Below are 21,218 nucleotides of genomic sequence, written 5' to 3'. Positions count from 1 at the left end.
CCTTCACAATCCCTTATGTGGTTCCTTTTTGGATGACCTTTTTGTCCATTTGTGCTTGTTTTGTGTTGTTGTTTTTTTTTTGCGCTACGCGGGCCTCTCACTGTTGTGGCCTCTCCCGTTGCGGAGCACAGGCTCCGGACGTGCAGGCTCAGCGGCCATGGCTCACGGGTCCAGCTGCTCCGCGACACATGGGATCTTCCCGGACCGGGGCACGAACCTGCGTCCCCTGCATCGGCAGGCAGACTCTCAACCACTGCGCCACCAGGGAAGCCCTGTTTTGTGTTTTTAAAAAAGAAACACAAGTGCAGAAAAATCCCCTTTGAAATAAATATGGGTATGTTGCTGCAAATGGCATGTCTGTAAGAGTACTGTCATCACCTAGCTTTCTTCTGCGTCCTAAGGGTAATAAGTGATATGCCTCTGACGTGAAATACATTTGCACCATAAAACCTTAGAGGCTTAAACATGCTTACTTCGTGAGGTCTTTTAAAATCACTTGGGAAAGAGAAACGTGCTTTTTAGTTGAGTATTGCTTACTATACTTGTCAGCTGCTCTGTGGGCATGAGATGGTAAATAGTTGTCTAACTTGGAAATATCTCACCTTTTAAATATCTCACCCTTGCCGATGCAAGGGACACGGGTTCGTGTCCCGGTCCGGGAAGATCCCACATGCCGCAGAGCACCTAGGCCCGTGAGCCATGCCCACTGAGCCTGCGCGTCCAGAGCCTGTGCTCCGCAACGGGAGAGGCCACAACAGTGAGAGGCCCGCGTACCACAAAAAAAGAAATTATTTTCCAGCCTCCCACTGGAGGCTGTAAAGTGATGTGTCATGTGACAGCCTCCAGGAACCCTTGTTAAAAGGCAAGGTCTGCCCCCTCTTCTTCTTCATCCTGCCCTGCTGCCTGGAGTGCAGGTGCCCTCACTCGAGGCTGTAGGACCAAGGCCATAACTTAGGGATGGAAAGAGGGTGCTGGAGTGAGCCTGGGTCCCTGGCAACCTTGTGGATTAGAGCTTTCTTATAGCCTGGACCTCAGGCCTCCAGACTTTCACCTGAGAGATTAAAAACTAGGGTGCAAAAGCTCGGAATGTTTTGGGTTTCTTTGTGCAGCTGAATTGAATCTTACCTGAAGCTGAAGGCCATGGTTGAGTATGTTGAGTTCTTACGGTTCTGACAATGGATTTGTCCTGGGCTACCTGAGCTCCGTTTGCTAGATCATCTGTCAGCCTTGGTCAGGGGTGTAAATGGAACCATGATAGTGCTGGGGATGGGCCTGAGGAGTCAGGATACCTAGGTCCTCAGCTGGCTCTGCTGATGCCAGTACGTTACATGACTTCATGCAAAGAATTCCTTTTCCCCGGGTCTCAGTTTCCTGATCTGGAAACTGAGACGTTTGAATCAGAAAACCTCTAAGGTCCTTTCCAACTGTGATGCTCATAGCTCTGGCTCAGATGGTTGACTTGGATCTCTCTCCCTTCCCAGCTCTGTCCTCTGAACTCCTCATGGCATTTCACTGGTCTCGCCCTTGGACCATGGTCAGGTTTTGCCTTGCATCTCTCTTCTACTTGAAGTTCCCTGAGGTCAGGTCCTTGGGCTTCTTCCTGTCATACCCTTGTCTAGCTTTTAGAATAGTGACTTGGGTATAAAGAGTATTCAGTACACCTTTGTCAAATAGACGATCTCACACAGACACAGCTGGAATATGATCCTGGATCTTTCATGCCCTACTCCCCCGGCCCGCCCCCCAACCCCAGCCCATGCTGGTTCCACTTTCACCCTGTGGAAGCTGGGAGGGAACAGCAGTCCACACCCACCTTCCCCTGCTGGAGCTTTGCCTCCCTCAGAGCTGCACCCACACAGGGTTTCCCTGCCCCAACTTGTTGCTAATTTTGGTCTCTGTGGCTTGGTCCTCCTCTGCCACACCTTCCTGTGACGTCCTCAGGCCCCCATCTCCCAGCCAGGGACCGAAGGAAGGGAGATACCACTGAATGCCCTGGCGGGGGGGCGGGGGTAGGGGTTCTTTGCTGAGGTCTTCTACGTCTTTCCTTTCCAGTAGTTTATTCCTCCTCATTCTCATCCCTCCCAATCACGAGCTTTGTGAACATCATTCTCCTAGCGCAGACACCAAAAAGAGAAGGAACAGAGTGGGTGAGCAACTTCCCCTGGGTTGCACAGCGGGAAGGTCTCTGTGGACAGTAAGTTTCTTGGTGGCCACCTTCAGCAGAAGATGACAGAAAAGGGTAAAGACCCTAGTCCTGTAATGTTCCCATCCATCTTTGCTCCGTGAATATCATAATCTCTCTCTGTGGCTGGGAAATGCCCACCTTGGTTTGGCAGTAGGGTTTGGATCTTTTTGGGCATCTGAACCTTCCTCCACGCCCCTTCCCCTCTCTTTCTTACTGCCCACAGTTCATCAGTCTCCACCACAGGGCAATTCCAGTCCCTGCCTCCTGGTCTCTGCTCTCCTCTGGACCGTGCTAGGGGCTGTCACCTACCCGGCGTGACACCATTACCCTGCACAGTTGGTAGCCTCACTATCCTCATTCTAGAGGTGAGGACACTGAAGTTCAGAGACGTCCAGTGACTTGTCCAAGGTAACACCCCGGGTAACGTGTAGGGCTGGGCTCTGAAATCATGTCCTTAGCCCCCAAGCCCAGGGCTCTCTCCTTTGCAGCCTACATGGGGTGGGGGCAGCCGTGCTTTCTTCCACTGTCCTGGGGAGTGGCATTACTGGAGAAGAGCACAAACTCCACAGTCAACATAAATGGAGCACTGACTCTGTACCAGGCTTGGCTTGAACTCCTTCAATCCTCACCACACCCTATGCAGTGGGTACCACTACTCTTTGGTTTATAGCCAGGGAAACTGAGGTCCAGAGAGATGAGTGACTGATCCGAGTTAACATATCTAGTGGTTGACAGAAGTGTCAACTTGAACCCAGGACCGACAGCTTCAGTGCTGAAGAATGGTGCTGCCTTTCTGAAAGGAAAAGCACAGGTTTGAGAGAGCCATATAGGTCTGGGTTTGAAGCCCCGCTTTGCCACGTCTAGCTGGTGCCGTCTCTCTCACCTGGGCCCCTAGATATGCAACGGGGGTGCTGCCCTGCAGTGTTGGGTTGTGTGGACACAAGAGAGGCATCTAGAGATAAAGCTCATTATAAAGTTCTGGCCCTGGGCGCAGGGTAGGGGCTCAGTCAACCCGAGTTCCTTTCTTCTCTTTCTAGGCTTCAGCTAAGGTTCTCCGGTCTCAGCCCACGAAGGAAGGATCTTAGATTACAGGAAAGAGGGTGTTCTACTGAAGTTGGAGCCGGCTTCTTCCTGGTCCCAGGCAGCTTGCCCTTTTCATCTTCCTGGACCTCGCTCCGAGGGGCTGTGGGAGAGACTGTGCCCTGTGTCTCCCTCTCTGTTTTACAGCCTGAAGTTTAATCTTCTCCCCTCCCTGCCCACCCTGGTGTCCCCTTTCCACCTCCCTAGCACACTGCCCGTTGGTTTCTACCATGGAAAGGCCCTACTGCCTGAACTCCTATCTGCTTCCTGTGGTTAATATTGGGACAGGTTCTTTGAGTGGGAACATCTGTCTGAGTCACTGTGCCCTCCGCAGCTCCCACTGACTCAGCATTGGGCTTCCCTTCCTGTCCCCATCCCCCCCTCCCACAGGTGAGCTTCTCCCTGCTCCACTCTGACCACCGGCTCCTCCTTTACCAGCCGCTCAGAGCCTCTGAGAGAGGGCAGGGCTCAATTTCAAGGCTCCACTCCTTTTGAGCACCTGCTCTGAACCAGGCCCTGTGCTAAGCATTTTCTGTGCATTATCTTATTTGACTCTCAAAACGTCACTGTGTGGTCACGGTTAGTTACTAACTGTTTCCTCTTGGAGGCTCAGGGAGGTTAAGGAGGTTAATTTACCCCAAATCGCAGAGCTAGGCAGAGCCATGACTCAAACCCATGTCTGGTGGACTCCAGATCCCAGGTTCTTAAACACACTGTCCTGTGCGATATTTGGTCCTGAAGCAGAGGGAAAGACAGACGAGAGTCCTTCTAGGTGGGAGAATTTGAATACCCCATCACACACTCAACTTTGGGGGAAAATGTGGCTCCTGGGCACCCACTTAGAAGTCAGAAGTTGCCCTGGGATTTCCCAGAGACCAAAGAAGGCCACCATGTGTGGGAGGGAGGAAGTGTGAATTTCCAGGGGCCGGAGGGGTTCTCAGTGCTTGGAGTCCAGTGGTGCTGGGCAGTCCAGTGGTGCTTTCCTGTAATCTAAGATCCTTCCTTCGTGGAGGAGTGGTTCTCATCTCCTCGGAGGTCTGGGTTACTTGGACTGGGCTGTTCACTCCCTAGCAGACCTTCACAGAGGGCCCTGTGTGTACTCACACTCTGCCACCAAGGCTCTCTGGGTAGTAAAAGAGACAGAAGTGGCAACAAGTATTGGCATGGGTGGTGACAAGGGCTATGGTGGAAGCAGGCAAAGAAGGAAGGCTTTGAGGAAGGCTCTGAAGAAGGGCAAGGACCCACTCTCCCCAAGGTCTCGTGTAGAGTGATGGAAGGTCAGAGAGTGCTGGGTTCAAATCCAGGCTCTGATGCTTCTGACCTAGGGGATCTCCAGCAGATTTTCTCTGAGCTTCAGTTTTGCCATCATGAAATGGGGATAATCCTGTCTACGTCACTGGAGTGTAGTGCCTGGTAAATAAGGCGGTTTTTTTTTGTTTTTTTCTTTGATTGATTGATTTTGGGCTGCGTTGGGTCTTCATTGCTGCATGCGAGCGGGGTCTACACTTCGTTGTGTTGCGTGGGCTTCTTATTGCGGTGGCTTCTCTCGTTGCAGAGCATGGGCTCTAGGCGCATGGGCTTCAGTAGTTCCAGCACGTGGGCTCAGCAGTTTTGGCTTGCGGGCTCTAGAGCATAGGCTCAGTAGTTGTGGTGCACGGGCTTAGTTGCTCCGCAGCATGTGGGATCTTCCCGGACCAGGGCTCGATCCCGTGTCCCCTACATTGGCAGGCGGATTCTTAACCACTGTGCCACCAGGGGAGTCGAATAAGGCGGGTTTTAAAGCCCTGAGAGGTATCGGATGCTACTCTCTGTTTCCGTTCCCACCTTGTCCTGTCATCAAAAAATACTTGCAGGAACAATCTTCCCAGCAGCCATGGTTGCTGTCAAAGTCAATGGCTTGATCCTCAAGTTAGACAGTAACTCTGAGCTCTACTCTTTTGGCCTGATCACAGAGGGTTTTAGATAAGAGATTGAGGTGAATTGAGGGTCACTCCCATACCTCTTCTTAAAAACAAAGCAAAAGAAAACAAAACAAGCAAACAAAATAAAACCCAAAACTAAAAATGGTGTTACAATGTCAATTGATGGGGAATTGGGAACTTTAACTCACAAAGATGCTGCTTAACCCTCAAAACTGGGAGGCTTTACAGGCTGGGTTAAGAACACAGATTTGAGACCCAGACTATGTAGGTTTGCTTCTTGGCTCCATGATGTTCAAGCTGAATGAACTTGGACACTTTTCTTATAATGCCCAGTATCCTTGCATCGGGCCTTATCTTTCTCAGCTGAGAATGGGGATCCTAAGAGTACTTACTACTAGGGTCTTCCTCCTGGAGAACATGTGAGGCCAAAATAAGATAGCATGTGTCAGGAGCTAAGCACAGAACCTGGAGTATAGGAAGCTCTCAGAAAACATTAGCCGGTCTGTTACTGCTTGGAAACTGCGGTTTAGCCTTAGAGAGTCGCAGTGCTGGCCGGGACTCTGGGGTTATCTAGAGGCATGGTTTTCACCTGGGGGTCTCCAGGGTGTGTGGACGTGCCCCAGGAGCCCCTCGTCAGATTCCAGAGAGGAGTAGGCAGGCCCACCTATCCTCTGCCTCTGCCCCTGCCCCCATCTGTTTCATAGCTTGGGGTTCCCCGTAAAAGTTGTTTGGATAAAAGTGTGTGTGTGTGTTGACAGGGTTGGGGGTGGGTGGTTCTATTGGTTTTTTTTAGAAGTTTGAAATCTACAGATTTGTGTCAGTGATTTCCAGCTCCCTCTACCCCATGAGGACCTTTGACTATCTCTTCATCATAAACCCCATGGTTTGAAGAGAAACTACATGTATTGAGCAATGACGTGTAAGATTTTTAGCTCTGGTTAAGGTATTTTGGGAAGACCTTTGGCAACACTTACAATTAGGAATCGTCATTGTCTATTTCAGAGTCTGAGAAGAGACTGGGGCCCTAGGCCTGGGACTTGGGTCCCCTCCACTCCTTTTCCTACAGGGGACCACGTCTTCTGAGCACCTTCTATGAGCATCATCTTATTTAACTTTCACAAGCATCCTTTGCTCCGATCTTCATTTTAGACTCAGAGAACAGAGCACGGAGGCATGGGCGGGGGTTGTTGGTGGTGGTATGTATCACTGCCCAGTATCACTCATTTGATAAATGGTTTTCAAAGTCCCAGCCCACTGAAGCTTTATTTATTTTCTGCATGAAAACTAGAGGTTTGTAGGATCTGTCCACTTTTTTCCAAATCGTCCCAACTCTTCTAAACATTTCACTGTTGTTTGGAATTCATTAATTGGTTCCCTATGTTAGCAGAGCTATGCGGGAAGGTACAGATGAGAGAACTGTGTTAAGCCACAAGTGGTCTGTGTTTGATTTCATTACTTGCATCTCCTCCACGATTCCACGCTACAATTTATTCACACATACACATGAGCATACTCCAAGGAATACATTCTCAGAAACAAGGTCCGCAGCAGAACCCCAGACATATACACTCCACAACACGTCTGTTCTTTGAGGCATAAACATGGAAGCGGATGCACACACAGAGACGGTCAGATACTCGGACTCTTATATGTATCCAGATACAAAGAACCATAGCTACACAGCATGCACACACATACACGTACACCCTAACTGAAATGAGTTCTCTCTGAAGCCCGTTTGACCAGATGTCTTTGGAAGGAAGAAGGGATATAGGATTTACAGAAATGAAAATTGCAACGATAACAGGGTAAACTTACATGCTCACTAAACTGGCAAAAAAAAAAAAAATTGGAGGGGAGTTGAATAATGACACCCAATGCTGAGGACTACTTTTTATAAAACAAGTGTTTTTATACTTTGCCACTAACAAAGAAATGGTCGCTTTTTTTCGGAAACATCTTTCTTATCGCTCCAGTAGTCAGATGTGTTTATACTCTCTTTTGTTGTAATTCCACTTCTAGGAAGTTAATCTAAAGAAGAACATCGACAAGAAGAAAATTTGACTTATAGAAAAGTAGCCACAACACTGTTACTTAGGAAATAGTGGTAGCCAGATAAATATCTACAATTAAATCCTGTCATCTCAGTTTGAGGCAGTCTTTTCCAGCCACATCACAATGACAATTATGAAGACTAGGGAACATCACAGAAAATATTTATGATAAAGTCAGTGAAAAAGAAGAGCACAAAACTGGGAGTTCACTGTGGATGGGATGAGATGAAAATTTGTCTACAAAGAGCTAAACAATGGAAAGTGAGAAACGAACAGCTCTTTGAGAGAGATATGACTATTATTGATTTGGTTTTTTGTTTGTTTACTTTAATGTTGTTATAATAAAGATTTCTGTTCCCAAAGCTATCTGTAATATAAAAAACCCAATGTAAGCCAGCCTGACAACTGCAGTAAAGATTTAACCCACTCGCGGATAATGGACCCTTAGCAACTCCTATGTTCGAGGGGTGTATACACAGACATGTGCATCTCTAAGAATGCCTTTGTGTACACTGGACTTGGTCAGCCTCCCAGCCTCAACCTACAAGAGTCTTAAATGACAAGCTAAGAATTGTCCATGGTGCTTCACAGGCCTAAGGCTCACCTCTGTTATTCTTCCAATCCCTAAACTTGAATATTTTCAGGTGATCTATTTAATACAAATGTCTGACCTTGCAGCTCTTGATCCTTGGAGATAAGACTCCAGTTGGTGAAAAAAGTTATTCAGTAGGGCCAGAGACCAAGTAAGGTCTAGGCTTTCCATGAACTAGCTCTGTGACCTTTGACCAAACTTGTTAGCATTCACTGAAAATTGACCACTTTGGGTGCTGTGGTGGATGCCCTACACCAGAGGTCCTCAACCTTCAGGAGCGCCAGAATCACCTGGAGGGGGTTTCTTGTTGATACAGAGGTTACTGGGCCTCACACCCTGTGATAAGACTCAGTAGGACTGGAGTGGGGCCCAGGAATTTGCATTCTAACAAGCTGCCAAGTGATGTTGAAGCTGCTGACCCAGTGTGGAGGGCCACTTGCTCTACATAGATTTTGCTCAAAATAACCTTGCAAATGAAGTGCCTTAAATATTACTCCCATGAACTAAGAGGATAGAGAACTTGAGTGACTTGGAAGGTCATTTAATCTTCTTGGTAATAAGATTACCTCCTGCTCTTTCAAGAACTGAAATATGGAATTGATGAGACAATCCAGATACTAGTCATTTGCTCTGATGTGAATACCAACACACACACACACACACACACACACACACACACACACACATACATCTTCCCCTCTATTATGGAGACCCACTGCCAGCCTGCCTTCTTTTTCAATATGAACTATCTCCAGGGGTCAGTTTCCTGTTTGTTTTTTGTTTTGTTTTTCAGTCAGTGAGAATGAACTGACTTAGATGGTCAACTTAGAAACCTGCATGGTTTCTGCTGTCACCAGGGATCCTCAGCAAAGTGACAGCATGCACTGCTAGTGACTCCGCAGATGACCCAGACTTTGTGGTCTCAGGCTTATCAGTGTATCCACTGTGCTGCCTGGGTGAGCTGGGTGCTGGGAGCATGCAGAGGAGCTACTGCTTTGCAGCTGTGTGCCAGCAGTCCATCTCTGTGCATCTCAGCTGTAGTATGAGGAAAATAACACTGACCTTCATCAGGTAGTGGTGAGGGTTCAATGAGCTGCACGTGTAAAGAGCACAGACTGGTACCCAACAGAGGTTTTCCTGTAACTTGATGAAATGGCTCCAAACTTGGCATAAAAGAGTAAGAGGGTGAAAACAGCCAGAACACTCCTGGATGAAACACAAAAAAACAAACAAAAAAAGAGAGGGGAGCCTTTCTTAACCAGATACCATGGCTCATTATGGTCAATGCAGTGATAAAGTAGGTGACCAATAAAAAGAAAGTCCATAAACAGAACCACGTATGTAGGATGCTATGGTACGTGATATGGCTTGTATGTCACATCAATTCAAAAATTAGGCCTGGAAAAACGGCAGTCCATATGGAAGAGAAGATTAAATTGGATCCTTACGTTACACCATATGCAAAAATCAACTGCAGATGGTTAAATGTTAAAAATACGCCCCTGGGGCTTCCCTGGTGGCACAGTGGTTGAGAATCTGCTTGCTAATGCAGGGGACACGGGTTCGAGCCCTGGTCTGGGAGGATCCCACGTGCCGCGGAGCAACTAGGCCCGTGAGCCACAACCACTGAGCCTGCGTGTCTGGAGCCTGTGCTCCGCAACAAGAGAGGCCGCGACAGTGAGAGACCCACGCACCGCGGTGAAGAGTGGCCCCTGCTTGCCACAACTAGAGAAAGCGCTCGCACAGAAACGAAGACCCAACACAGCCAAAATTACTTAATTAATTAATAAACTACCCCCAACATCTTCTTTAAAAAAAGATACGCCCCTATAAATTTTAATAGAAAACCTTAATAGAAATATCTTTTGAACTTTGGAGAAGGGAAAGATTTCTTAAACAAGATACAAAAATGTTGACTCTAAAAGAAAAGAATGATACATTTTCTGTATTACAATTAAGAGTTTTCTTTCTTAAAAAGACAACTTGAAAATAAGCTACAGGTACTTCCCTGGTGGTTCAGTGGTTAAGACTCCACGCTCCCAGTGCAGGGGGCCTGGGTTCGATCCCTGGTCAGGGAACTAGATCCTGCATGCTGCAACTAAGACCGGCGCAGCCAAATAAAGAAAGAAAGAAAGAAAAAAGAAAATAAGCTACAAATCGTAGAGTATATGGCAATCCACATCCTAACAAAGGATTATATAAGAATATATCAAGAGCTCCTTGACATCTGTGAGAGACTCTATTCTTGTTTAAAATGATTCAGAATATATTGTCCTACATCATTGGCTTTGTGCTTGGCCATGTAACCTCCTTGAGCCAACAGAATGTGAGCAGATAGGACATGTGTCATAGCTTAGCAGAAGCTTTAAAAGCATTGCAAGTTTCTTTTTCCTGGATCCTCTGCCAGGAGAATGACATATCCTAAACAAGAGCTGTTCCTTTAGCCTGAGCCCAGGAGTGGGAAGACGTGGGGCAAGGAGCTGACCCACAGGTTGGAGCAGAGATGCAACTGACCTGCAGACTTGAGAGCAAAAAGGAATGTTTCTTGTTATAAGCCACCGATTTGGGGGATGAGGTGGGGGGGGGGTTGTTATGGTAGCGAAAGCTGACCAATATGGAAACTAGTACCTAGCAGTGGGGTGCTGTGCTACCCAAAGAATAAAATGTGTGGTTTTGGCTTTGGGACTGAGTGGCAGGCAGGGAAGTAACTACTATAGGGGGCTGGAAAACCAGCAAGCTATGTAATGTAATAGTTAAACATTTGGAAAAACTGTCACGTGATCATTCGGAAGGCAGAAAACATACCTACCGAATTTATGGCTTTGGGAGAAGAAGTTTTGGGACAGAATGTTGTTGGTGTGAGTTACTTGTTAGTAAGTACATTTCATCAGATACGAGAAAGAGGTGACAGCAGATAAGACTGGCTCATTTTCAAGCAGAATTGAAAGAGAACATAGAAAGTGTAGAAATTGTAGAGTTTGAATGATGGAAAGGTGCAATCATCTGTTATGTCAACCTCTGCAGCCTGCAAAATATTCTCAAAATAGAAACTAGCTTTAGGGGCATTATCAAAACAAAGGCATGACCTGGGGTCAAGACCAAAATCAAGAACATGACTGTTACTCCCTTTGTTAAGACCTCTGAGGAGATTTAGATAGTCCCAGGGAATCCTGCCAGTTGGACAACATCACTTCTTAGAAAAGAAACTGAATCTCATTAATCCTGATAGCGTCCAAATACTTGGAGTTATATCTAGAGAAGGACGGAGAGGCATGTCTGTGGCCACTGACACTTGAAGTGGCTACTGACCTTTCACAAAAAGTTTTTGAGAGTTCCATCACCGAAAGTGCTGCTGGTCTGGATTGAATAAGACTGACGCTTTAGGACATAAAAGGGTCTTGAGCCCCAGACTTTACAGGCAGGAAGCAGACTGATGATATTGATAAGAAAAACACAGACACCCAGAAGAAAAATGATGAAAAACAGGAACAGATATTTCACAGAAGAGGACACACTTAATGATTGATGTGATGGACAAGCGAAGAAATGTTTAACCTCATTACTGTTCAGGGCAATGCAAACCCAGACAAGAAAGAGATTTCAATTCAAAGTAATTTGACTAGCAAAAACGGGAAACTCTGATGATATCAAGTGTTGGAGAGAACATGGATCTACATGATCTCTTACACATGGCTGGTATCTTCAGGCAGCTACTTTAGAAAATGATTGAAACTGTACTCAAAACAGTGACTATCCTAAACCAGCAATTGCACTTTTTCATATAGACATAGTAGAAGTCTTGCTCGTACAAAAATGTTCATAGCTGCACTGTTTACAATGGCGACAATCTGGGAAAAACCTCAAATGCCCACCAAGAGAGAGTGGATGAATAAATAGGAGCATACTTAACCAATGGAATATTATACAGCAGTTAAAATGAACTGCATTGGCACAGTCTGTAATATGGATATATATTAATAGAATACTACTGGCCAAAAAGTAAGTCCCTACAATTATAAACACTATGATACTCTTTATAAAGTAAAAATATGTATACTTTTAGAAACACACAGATTAAGAAAAGCAAGGGAATTTGGGTTGTTGGTTACCTTGAGTTGAAGGAGTCAGGAAAAATAATATAGAGGGAAAATATGATTAGAAGCAGGTTATTGTCAAGGTTCTAGCTTTTGTTTGGAGTGGTGGTTCACATGGGTTTGTGGCATTATTAAGAAGAGCTAGAACTTTAAAAAAGAGGGATTGTTTTGATTGCTTTTTTAAACATTTATTTATTTATTTAATTTCTTTGGCTGTGTCAGGTCTTAGTTGCGGCATGCGGGATCTTCATTGTGGCATGAGGGATCTTTTGTTGTGGCATATGGGCTCTTCATTGCAGTTCACGGGCTTCTCTCTCGTTGTTTTGCATGGGCTCCAGAACACGTGGGCTCAGTAGTTGCGATACATGGGCTTAGTTGCCCCGTGGCAAGTGGGATCTTAGTTCCCCGTCCAGGGATTGAACCTGCATTCCCTGCACTGGAAGACGGATTCTTAACTACTGGCCCACCAGGGAAGTCCCTTGATTGCTTTTTTATATTTTATTTTGTTTTTAATTGAAGTATAGTTGATTTATAATGTTGTGTTAGTTTCAAGTGTACAGGAAAGTGATTCAGTTATACATTTATATAAATGTGTGTGTATGTATATATGATTGTTTTTATTTAAGTCATAGACTATTAGAGTTAAAAGCATCCTTAGAAGTCAGTTAGTTCTACTTCCTTATTTCCCAAATGAGAAAACTGAGGACCAGATTGGAGAAGTGACTGACCCAAGTTACACAATTCCTGAGCGATGCAACCCAGCCTGCTCCTCTTGTAATCCTCCTACCTCAGTACTGACACGCTCAAGCCAAGGCTTCATCCTCTTTTACTCTGCCCCACATCTAACCCATCCATCAGTTCTGCTCCGCTCTGACACACCTGGGTCCATCTGCTTTGCACAGTGCCCACCCCACCCCACCCCCAGGAGCCAAAGCCAGCCTCATCTCCCACCTGGACTTCAGCCAGTGCCTCCTGACTGATCCTCCTACATTCTCTCTTACTCTCCAAAACACCTGTTTCCTGTACAACTGAGAGAGGAATCTTCTTTTTTTTAAAAAAAAAAAAAAAAAGTCAGTTCTTATCTCTGAATTTCTCAGCTGTCTTCCCAAAGCACTTAGAATAAAATTCAGACTCATCATGGCCTCCCAGGCTTCACCTGAGCTGGTCCCTGCCTTCCTCTCAGGCTTCATTTCCTACCATTGCGCCCCAAGTTTAATATGCCACTCTCACTGACTTTCTTTCTGGAATATTCCAGGCTGGTCTCTGCATGTAGCAGATGCTGCCAGTAGCCAGCTCACATGCCTTAGCTAGGCCTTCCGTCTCAGTGCACATAAGCTGCCTTCAGCCATGGAAGATCACTCTGTCCATGAGCAGGACAGGACAGAAGTGCCAGGGAGCAGGCCTCACCAGTGAGAGACAGGAAGTAGAGTATAAATACCCAAACTCCCTTGCTCCTAGGTGAGATAACTCAGCTGTGTCTCAGCTGTGTGCTCTGTACTGTTTCCCAAAGTGTCCCTGGGGAGCCGTCCCCACGACTCACAAAGGAGCTGGCCTGATAACAGGTTCTTTATCAAGTCCTTCTTTTGCTCTCCTGTTCCCTTACTCATCTTTCCTGCACCTCCCAAATAGATTACTTTCTTTAAATCTTTGTCTTGGGTCTTATTCAGAGGTTAGTGTTAAGATACCACATTAAGCCTTTGCACTCACCATTCTCTCTGCCTAGAATATTCTACCCCTCCAGGTCTCAGCTCAAATGCCAACTCTTTAATCTCCCTTCTGGTCATATCCCATTGTTATATGTCTTCATTGACTTATCCTATTAGAAATTATCTTGTTTATATAATTAACTGAAAAATTATGTCTCTCCCAGGGGGTTAGCTCTACAAGGCAAGTGCCTTGTGTATCTTGGTTCCCAGCACATGGGAGAGTGATTGGCACATAGTAGGCACCCTTTAAATATCGGTTGACTTAGTTAATGAGTATTTTTTGCCGGGAGGGATGTCAAATACTGCATCAAGAGTAAGATTTACAGTAGCTGTTTGAATTTATGCATTTCTAATTGGCAGACAAATTGCTGGCATGTAAATGGATACTGCAATTGTGTTTTTGAGTGGTTGATTCTCTTTAGTGAGTTACCCTGTTACCAACTACTTTAAAGTGCTCTCAGTTGTTGTGCTAATTACAAATCCTGATAAACTCTCCATTAACGTGTATCTTCGAAGTACCTTCAACACGATAATACTGTTAGAAGGATTTATATATGGTTGGAAGTAAGAGAACCACATTTATTTAATAACAGTCTTAAATTCATCTTGCCTTTCCACTGATGTACCTGAATAAGTGAAACTGGACTACATTTACCTGCTTGCTTATTTACACAGGTGGGATGTTGGCAGAGGCTTTCCCTGGGGAAGTAGAGATGTGGAGGCCAGAAAGAAATTCCATACACAGTCTTGGAGAAAACTCATTTCTTATGTGGCCTTGGCCCATCTCATGCTCACCTGGCATAAACCTGCTTCAGCATGGGACAAGTAGTCTTTGGACCCATAGGGCCCAACCCTTTCCTGGGGGCATTTGGGTGGAGTGTGTGTGTGTGTGTGTGTGTGTGTGTGTGTGTGTGTGTGTGTGTGTGTGTGTGTGTGTGTGTGTGTGTGTGTGTGTGTGTGTGTGTGTGTGTGTGTGTGTGTGTGTGTGTGTGTGTGTGTAGTATTAATTTCTATGCACCTTGATTTCCTCATTTGTCAAATATATAGATTTATAGCAACTAGTCCATACCTTGTTGTGAAGCTTAAATGAACACATGGGTGTAAGGGACCAAAGAAGCCACAAATAGCTGTGAACACATAAGGGACTATTTTGGTAACTATTGTTGGAGACAGTCCTATCTATGTGGGACATGACTCAGTAGTCAAGTTGTAGCTGCTAGGCCCCATGAAATGGCCTGAACATTATGGAAGAATGCAAAACTCAGTCTCAGAGTTGGGATGAGACCTTGTGGAAAGGCAGGATTTTCAGACTCCTGGAAGGTTGTACAGTTAGGAAAATGGCCTGAGGGGGCTGGGACTGCCTAAGGGAACTTCTGAGCCTGGGAAGGTGTGTGTGTGTGTGTGTGTGTGTGTGTGTGTGTGTGTGTGTGTGTGTGTGTGTGTGTGTGTGTGTGTGTGTGTGTGTGTGTGTGTGTGTGTGTGTGTGTGTGTGTGTGTGTGTCATTGTATGCACATGACAGCGTGTGTGGATCTGAATGTGAAGGCTTAGATTTTAGGTAAAAACACAGGGTAGATGAGGTTAAAGTCTCAGGATAAAGAAGCAGGACCCGATGGGGCCTTCCTGGGACAGACCTCCCCATGTCCTGGCCTGCCTCTTGTTTGTGGAAGAGCTTTCGTCTCCCAGGCCTCTGTTGGTCACAACAGGGTGGCTCAAGAGTTAATGATTGGAAGAATGTGAACATGTATAACAAAAGACAGCAGTTGGGTCAGGAGAACAGGTAATAATTTAAACAATAGATCAGCCATACAGTAGAGTCACAGAATCTTTAGTTCTTCCCTGAAGAACATAAATGACAGTACCTGACACACATTCCTGAGCTGTTTCACAGATACTAAAACCCCCACCAGATGGAAGGAGTTAACTGCATGATGACCATGTACATGTAGCCCCCAGACCAGTTGGAACCAGAAGGTTGATGATGTTGACTCCAGAATGCATTACCACCAATCAATCAGAAGAATGTCTACGAGCTGATCAAGTACCTCACAACTCTCTCCATTACCCTGTCTTTGGAAACCTTTCCCCAAAAGCCAGTGGGGACTTCAGGCCTTTTGAGCATTAGCCGCCCATACTCTTTGCTTGGCCTTGCAATAAATGCTGCACTGTCCTTCACCACAACCCAGCATCAATAGATTGGCTTTACTGCATTTGGATGAATGGACCCAAGTTTGTTTCGGTAGCATCAGGTTCCACTGAGACATGGGCCAGCTCATTAGTTCACCTACACATTCTTCAGCAGGATCATATGCCTGTGTTAAACCAGGAACTCAGAGTCTAGACAGGAAGGCAGTCTCAGGAACAGACAAATTACATTATAAGGCAGTCTGTGCAAGCACAGAGGGAAAAGCACGGTGCCTGGGGTCCAGGGAAGACGGAGGATTGGGAGAAACAAGAGAAGGGTTCACAGAGGAGGTGGTTTTGAACAAGAGTGGAACTTACCACGTGAAAAAACAGTTGAAGTTTATTCCCCTTAAAGAAAGGAGCATGTGCAAAGACCAGGGTGTGTCTGGCAGAAGGGTGTGGAATCCAGTCTAGGGGCACAGAGTGTATATATGGGGTTACAGGTGGTGTAGGTTGTAGCCAGATTAGGAGGCAGATTGCAGGACAAGCTAAGATGTTGGGCAGCACCCAGGGGTGAGTCTCTACCAAGAGGTGGTGCAGAGTACTGTTTCAGGATTGAAGCCAGACTGTCTGCATTGGAATCCCACCTTCCCAGCCAGTAGCTGAGTAATCTTGGACAACTTCTCTGTGCCTTGGTTTCCTCATCTGTACAATGGGTGTTAATAATAATGACTACTTCCAGGACCATGAGGAAGACTAGACAGCTGAACACACATGAAGTGCTTAGAGTAGCTTGACACACGTGAAGTGCACAACATAATGTTAGCTAATAACCACTGTTATTCCACGGAGGGCCAGGGGAACATCAAGATTAAGGGAGGAACAGAGGACCAGGAACCTCTAACCAAGTCTAGGAGTAACAGCAGAGTGGTTGGAGGAAAACCATGAGGGCCACCTGTCATAGAAGCCATGGCAAGAGGATGTTTCCAGAAGGAAGGGCCAACAGGGTCAAGGGTGCCGAGATGTCAGGCAAGATGACAGCCAAGGGTGCCATGGATTTAGCAGCAAGGAGGTCACCGTTGACTTTAGCCATTGCAGTTTTGGGGACGTGGTAGAGACAGAGGCCAGTTTGCAGTATATTGAACACATGGGTTGGGAGGAACGGGGGAGAGTGGCGCCAACTCTTCCAGCTGTTTGGCTGGGAAGGGACGCAAGTGAGAGGCAGCAGAGGTAGAGGGACGGTGAGGTCGATAACCATGTGCTTTGCCAAATACCCACTGCATCCCGCCATTGTCTCCTATGAGGTTCACAATCTCCGGTCAGCTAAGCAGGAGAAAGAGCAGAAAATATAAGTCATAAATGAGGACACGTGTATAGACAGATCAAGAATGGCAGAGCTGGGAGAAAGGCCGGCTACCCATTTCCTCTCCCTTTTCATGATGTGATTGTGGGCAAGGGGGGACTGGGCAAGAGGGTGGAGGATGCTCAGTGCCGTCTACCTGCTTTACCACACCTGGATGTAAAGGACCTATCTCTTGAAGGTGGATGGAGGAGGTGGCAGAAAAGGCTGGTGACAGATTCCTTTAAACTAACATACGCTGGGTGCCCAGTATGTCCCATCCTACTGAATCACATCATATCCAGGTGGTGGGAGAAATATTTGGTTGAAATTGGTTCCAGCTAGAAACGGGAGGCAAGAGGGCTCCCACATCAGCAGAGGCAACACTGTCTATTTTTCACTGCTGCCCCTCTCTGCAACCCCTTCTCTGACACTTTAGATAGGTCTGGTCTTTCTTGACTCTGCAGCTGGGGAGTTGCGGGTGGGAGTGGCTTGCAGGTTGATGTGTCACTTAAAGCAGCAATGATTGTGGGAAGTAAAATGCGTCCTTCTGATTTGTTTGGGAAATGTCTTTATGTCAAGGGCTTTGGAACGATAAAACCATAATGGTGGGATTTTGGAAAATCATTTTCCAAACCAGGGCACAGGAGACCCAAAGTGGGATATTTCAAGGAGAAAACCAATGGATGCCTGTCCAACATGAAGCAGAAACATGGCAGGAGGGCTGAGAGGCGCAGGGCAGCCTTCATGGCATATGACTTGTGCAGACTCTGCTGTTGCATGCTTGAAATTTTTAGTTTTTAAACAAGACCCCTCATTTTATTTTGCACTGGACCCTGCAAATTATGTGAACCTCCTGGTCAGGGCCGCAGGCTTGGTGGAACACATGGACTGCAGACTTCAGCTAGGTCTGGCAGGCAGCAGCCCTGACTTCAGATGCTCCCCGTGTGAACCTGGCTCCTGAAACTCACCCACCCTTGGGAAAGCTGGGCCAGCCAGCGGGAGTTGAGAAAGAACCTGGCCAATTTGCAGTCAGCTCTTAAGAGCAGCTGTAAAGATGCGTCAGACAAACCGAGCAGGGAGGGAGGAAACACAGAACAGTCCTGGAAACCACGATAATGAGCAGGGCTCTGTGCTGCAAGCCTTCTGACACATTTCCATATTTAGTCCTCACAATGGTCCTAGTACAGAGGCACTGGGATCCCAGTTTTAGGGATAATGACCCAGAGGTTCAGGAAGATGATCAGAATTGATGGTGCTGGTAAGCGGTGACCTGGATTAAAATACAGGTGTCTGGATCCCAAGTTCAGTGCTTTTCCTATTACACTAGAGGATAGAGGTGAAGGCCAGGGAACCCGGATGTCCAAGCTGTGCTGGCTAGCACATCCCAGGCCCGGCTCCAGTTCTGAGCTAAATGCACTCTCCGTGACCAGTTCAGCTCACTCCAGAGCCCATGAAGCCAGACCTGGCAGTGGAGGTGTCTCTTTGGGTGGCCAGCTCTAAGCTGAGCCTGAGAGCCTGGCCTAAAGGGCAATGAAGGAAGAGCATCCCTGCTCAGGCTCCCCTGGGCTCCCAGAGCTGTGGCCCCAAGATGAACTGGGAAGTTGGTGGTGAGCAGAGGTGGGACCCAGGCGTCCACCTACTACCTCAGGGGAAGAGGGCTCCTCAGAGGACTTTCCTAGCAGCATGTGGGCGTGTTTGCTGAATCATGGGTGACCTTGTTGGTGGGTATATTTTGGGGTCAAACTGTTGCCACTTCCTGCCCCTGCATCCTTGCTCTGTTGGGTGGAAAAGCTGGGGCTTTTTTCTTCTACCATTCCCTGCAAAGTTGGCATCGTGCCCTGGCCTCCAGGTGGGCTGCAGGAACCCTGCAGGGCTTTCCAGCATCCCAGGGGCCCCGATCATGCCCAGCTTCTCTCTCTCACCACAGCCCAGCTCTCTGGTCCTGAGCATAAAGCCAGAAAACCACAGAGAAGGAGCCTGTCTGGGAGTTGAGGTGGGTTATCTTCAGGGCTCTGTCACGGGGTCCCCATGTGACAACTCGCTTTTCCTTTCTGGGCTTCCGGCTCCTCAGCTGTAACGTGAGATGGCCCACCCCAATTGTCCTGAGTGTCCTGCTGAGCGCTGGGGGGATGTGGCACACACCTGACCCACGCTGACCCCCGAATACACCCACAGAGACTTGGCAATGTGGCTATTTTTGGTCCAGGGCCGAATGGCTCAAGAACCACAAAACTGAGGCTACAAAACATTCTGAATCTAAGCCTATGTGTTGCCTATCAGGCTTCTTTGAGTTTCTGGCTTCCTGGGAGCTTTCTAAGTTTCAGATGACCCTGGCTCCTCGGGTGGGTGGGATCTAAATGCCTCAGGGACTTGGATCAGCCCTTATTAAACTCTTTGCCCTCTATCCTCATCAGAAAGGGCAGGGAGCCCTCCCCAGCAGGCTCTCAGTACAACAGGCCTGATCCGAAAGGCCAGATCCACCTCGGATGGACGAGGGGGCTGTTTAGGGTGTAGATTGTGGGCAGGGCTCTATCTGCCCTTAGGGACCCAGAATATCATTTCATGCCAAACCAGAGAAGGTCTCAGTAGCCATCCAGGCTAGAGGGAAGTGGTGGGATTGGATTATCTGGGGAGCCCTTTCGAGATACTCCAACTACCTTGAACTCAGAATACAAAGGTCCGCAGTGAGGTTCAAGCACGTGTCTTTGGATAAAAGCTTCCCAATGATCCTAATATGAATCCCATTTCCGGGTAAAGAGTCACTGATTTAGGCCAACTTGCCCACGTTTTAGGTGGGAGAACTGATGCCCAGAGGCAGGAAGTAACCTGCTCAAGGTCCCACAGAAAATGAGCGGCAGAGCTCAGAAATCCTAATTTTTCACCCTCTTTATACAGAACCCCACCTCCGTCACCTCTCCTGGATTCCTTCAAACTTCCCAGTCTGACTGCCTGCTTCCAGTCACTGTGTCCTGCAGCCTCTAGCACAAGCCCTCAGCACAAACCACACATCTGGCCGCACCCCTGTCGCAAGCAAAAGATTACTTAAGGCCTTCCCTCCACTGACAGCAAGCTTAGGTCCCAAGGTCTGAGCCCAGAAACAGGATCTTGTGAAACCCAGCCCAGGTCCTCCTGGCTCCATTTCCAGCCCCTCTCTGCAGGCCTTCCTCACCCCCGCATGCCCTGAAGACATCAGCCTCCACACCAGCTATTAGCATGCCATCAAACGTTTGATTCTCCTTAAGAGATACAGCACGTTTCGTTTTCACACAAGCCTATGAGCGGGTATTATTATTATCGCTGTTTGGAGATGAGGCTGGGAGGTTAAGAAAGGGAAAGAAGTCCCGCCAGTGGTGTACAGAGGAGCTGGGCCTGGGGGCCAGGCAGAGCCCACCCTTATAACCACACACAATGTACCATCCAGGCCCCTGCCCAGGGGAAATTCCACCTTCATCCTTCCAGGCCCAGCCAGTATTCCACATTGCACCCCAGTGAGCTCTCCGCTCCCCTAGAGGGGGCGTGTGCAGAGTCTAGTCTGCATATTATAGCAGCCTTGACCATCTGTGCCCGCTTACTGGTTTGCGTATCTGTTTCCCTCTGGAGGCCCTGACTCTGTGGTCAGCTCTCCTCTCTCACCTGACTGCCCATGCACAAAGTGGGCCCTCAGAAGATGTTTCCTGAATGAATGAGTGAAGGAATGAATGAATGACCACATCAGGAACTGAGACCTGTCACCAGCATCCTGTGTGTGGAATGGTGCCCATCAGCACAGTCGGAAAATGGTCCATCCATGCTAGAGGGTCCAGGGGGGTATAAACAAGCCCAGGGTTTGGGCCAGAGCTTCTCATCCTAATTCTGTCACTTGCTACTTGTATGACTCCTGTCACCTCCAGGACTTCTGTTTCTCATCTGCGGCTGGGGGATGACGAGAATGATGTGAAGACCTCTCCTTCCGCCTGCTTTAGCAACAGTCACTACGCACCCACCCTGGGTGGGGCGCTGGGGCATGAAGTGAGGACCACGACAGGGACTGCTGCTCCCCGGGAGCTTCCAGGTGAGGGAGGGGTGTGGACCACCAGGCAGTCACAAGATTGGCTTTGCTGCTATGGGGCGTGAGCCTGCTT

General features: G+C 47.5%; 1 protein-coding gene across 1 annotated transcript in view; it reads left to right on the top strand.

Moving 5' to 3' along the window:
• Positions 1-21,218, top strand: part of LOC137211772 (AP-2 complex subunit beta-like) — a 77,305-nt gene that overhangs the window by 54,477 nt on the left and 1,610 nt on the right. Inside the window, 1 exon segment of the mRNA XM_067714382.1 lies at positions 20,988-21,148. Within this exon segment, the coding sequence (XP_067570483.1) occupies positions 20,988-21,148 (161 nt within the window).

This window comes from Pseudorca crassidens, chromosome 19 (genome assembly GCF_039906515.1).
Source record: "Pseudorca crassidens isolate mPseCra1 chromosome 19, mPseCra1.hap1, whole genome shotgun sequence".
NCBI lineage: Eukaryota > Metazoa > Chordata > Mammalia > Artiodactyla > Delphinidae > Pseudorca > Pseudorca crassidens.
This window is presented reverse-complemented; position numbering and strand designations above follow the sequence as displayed.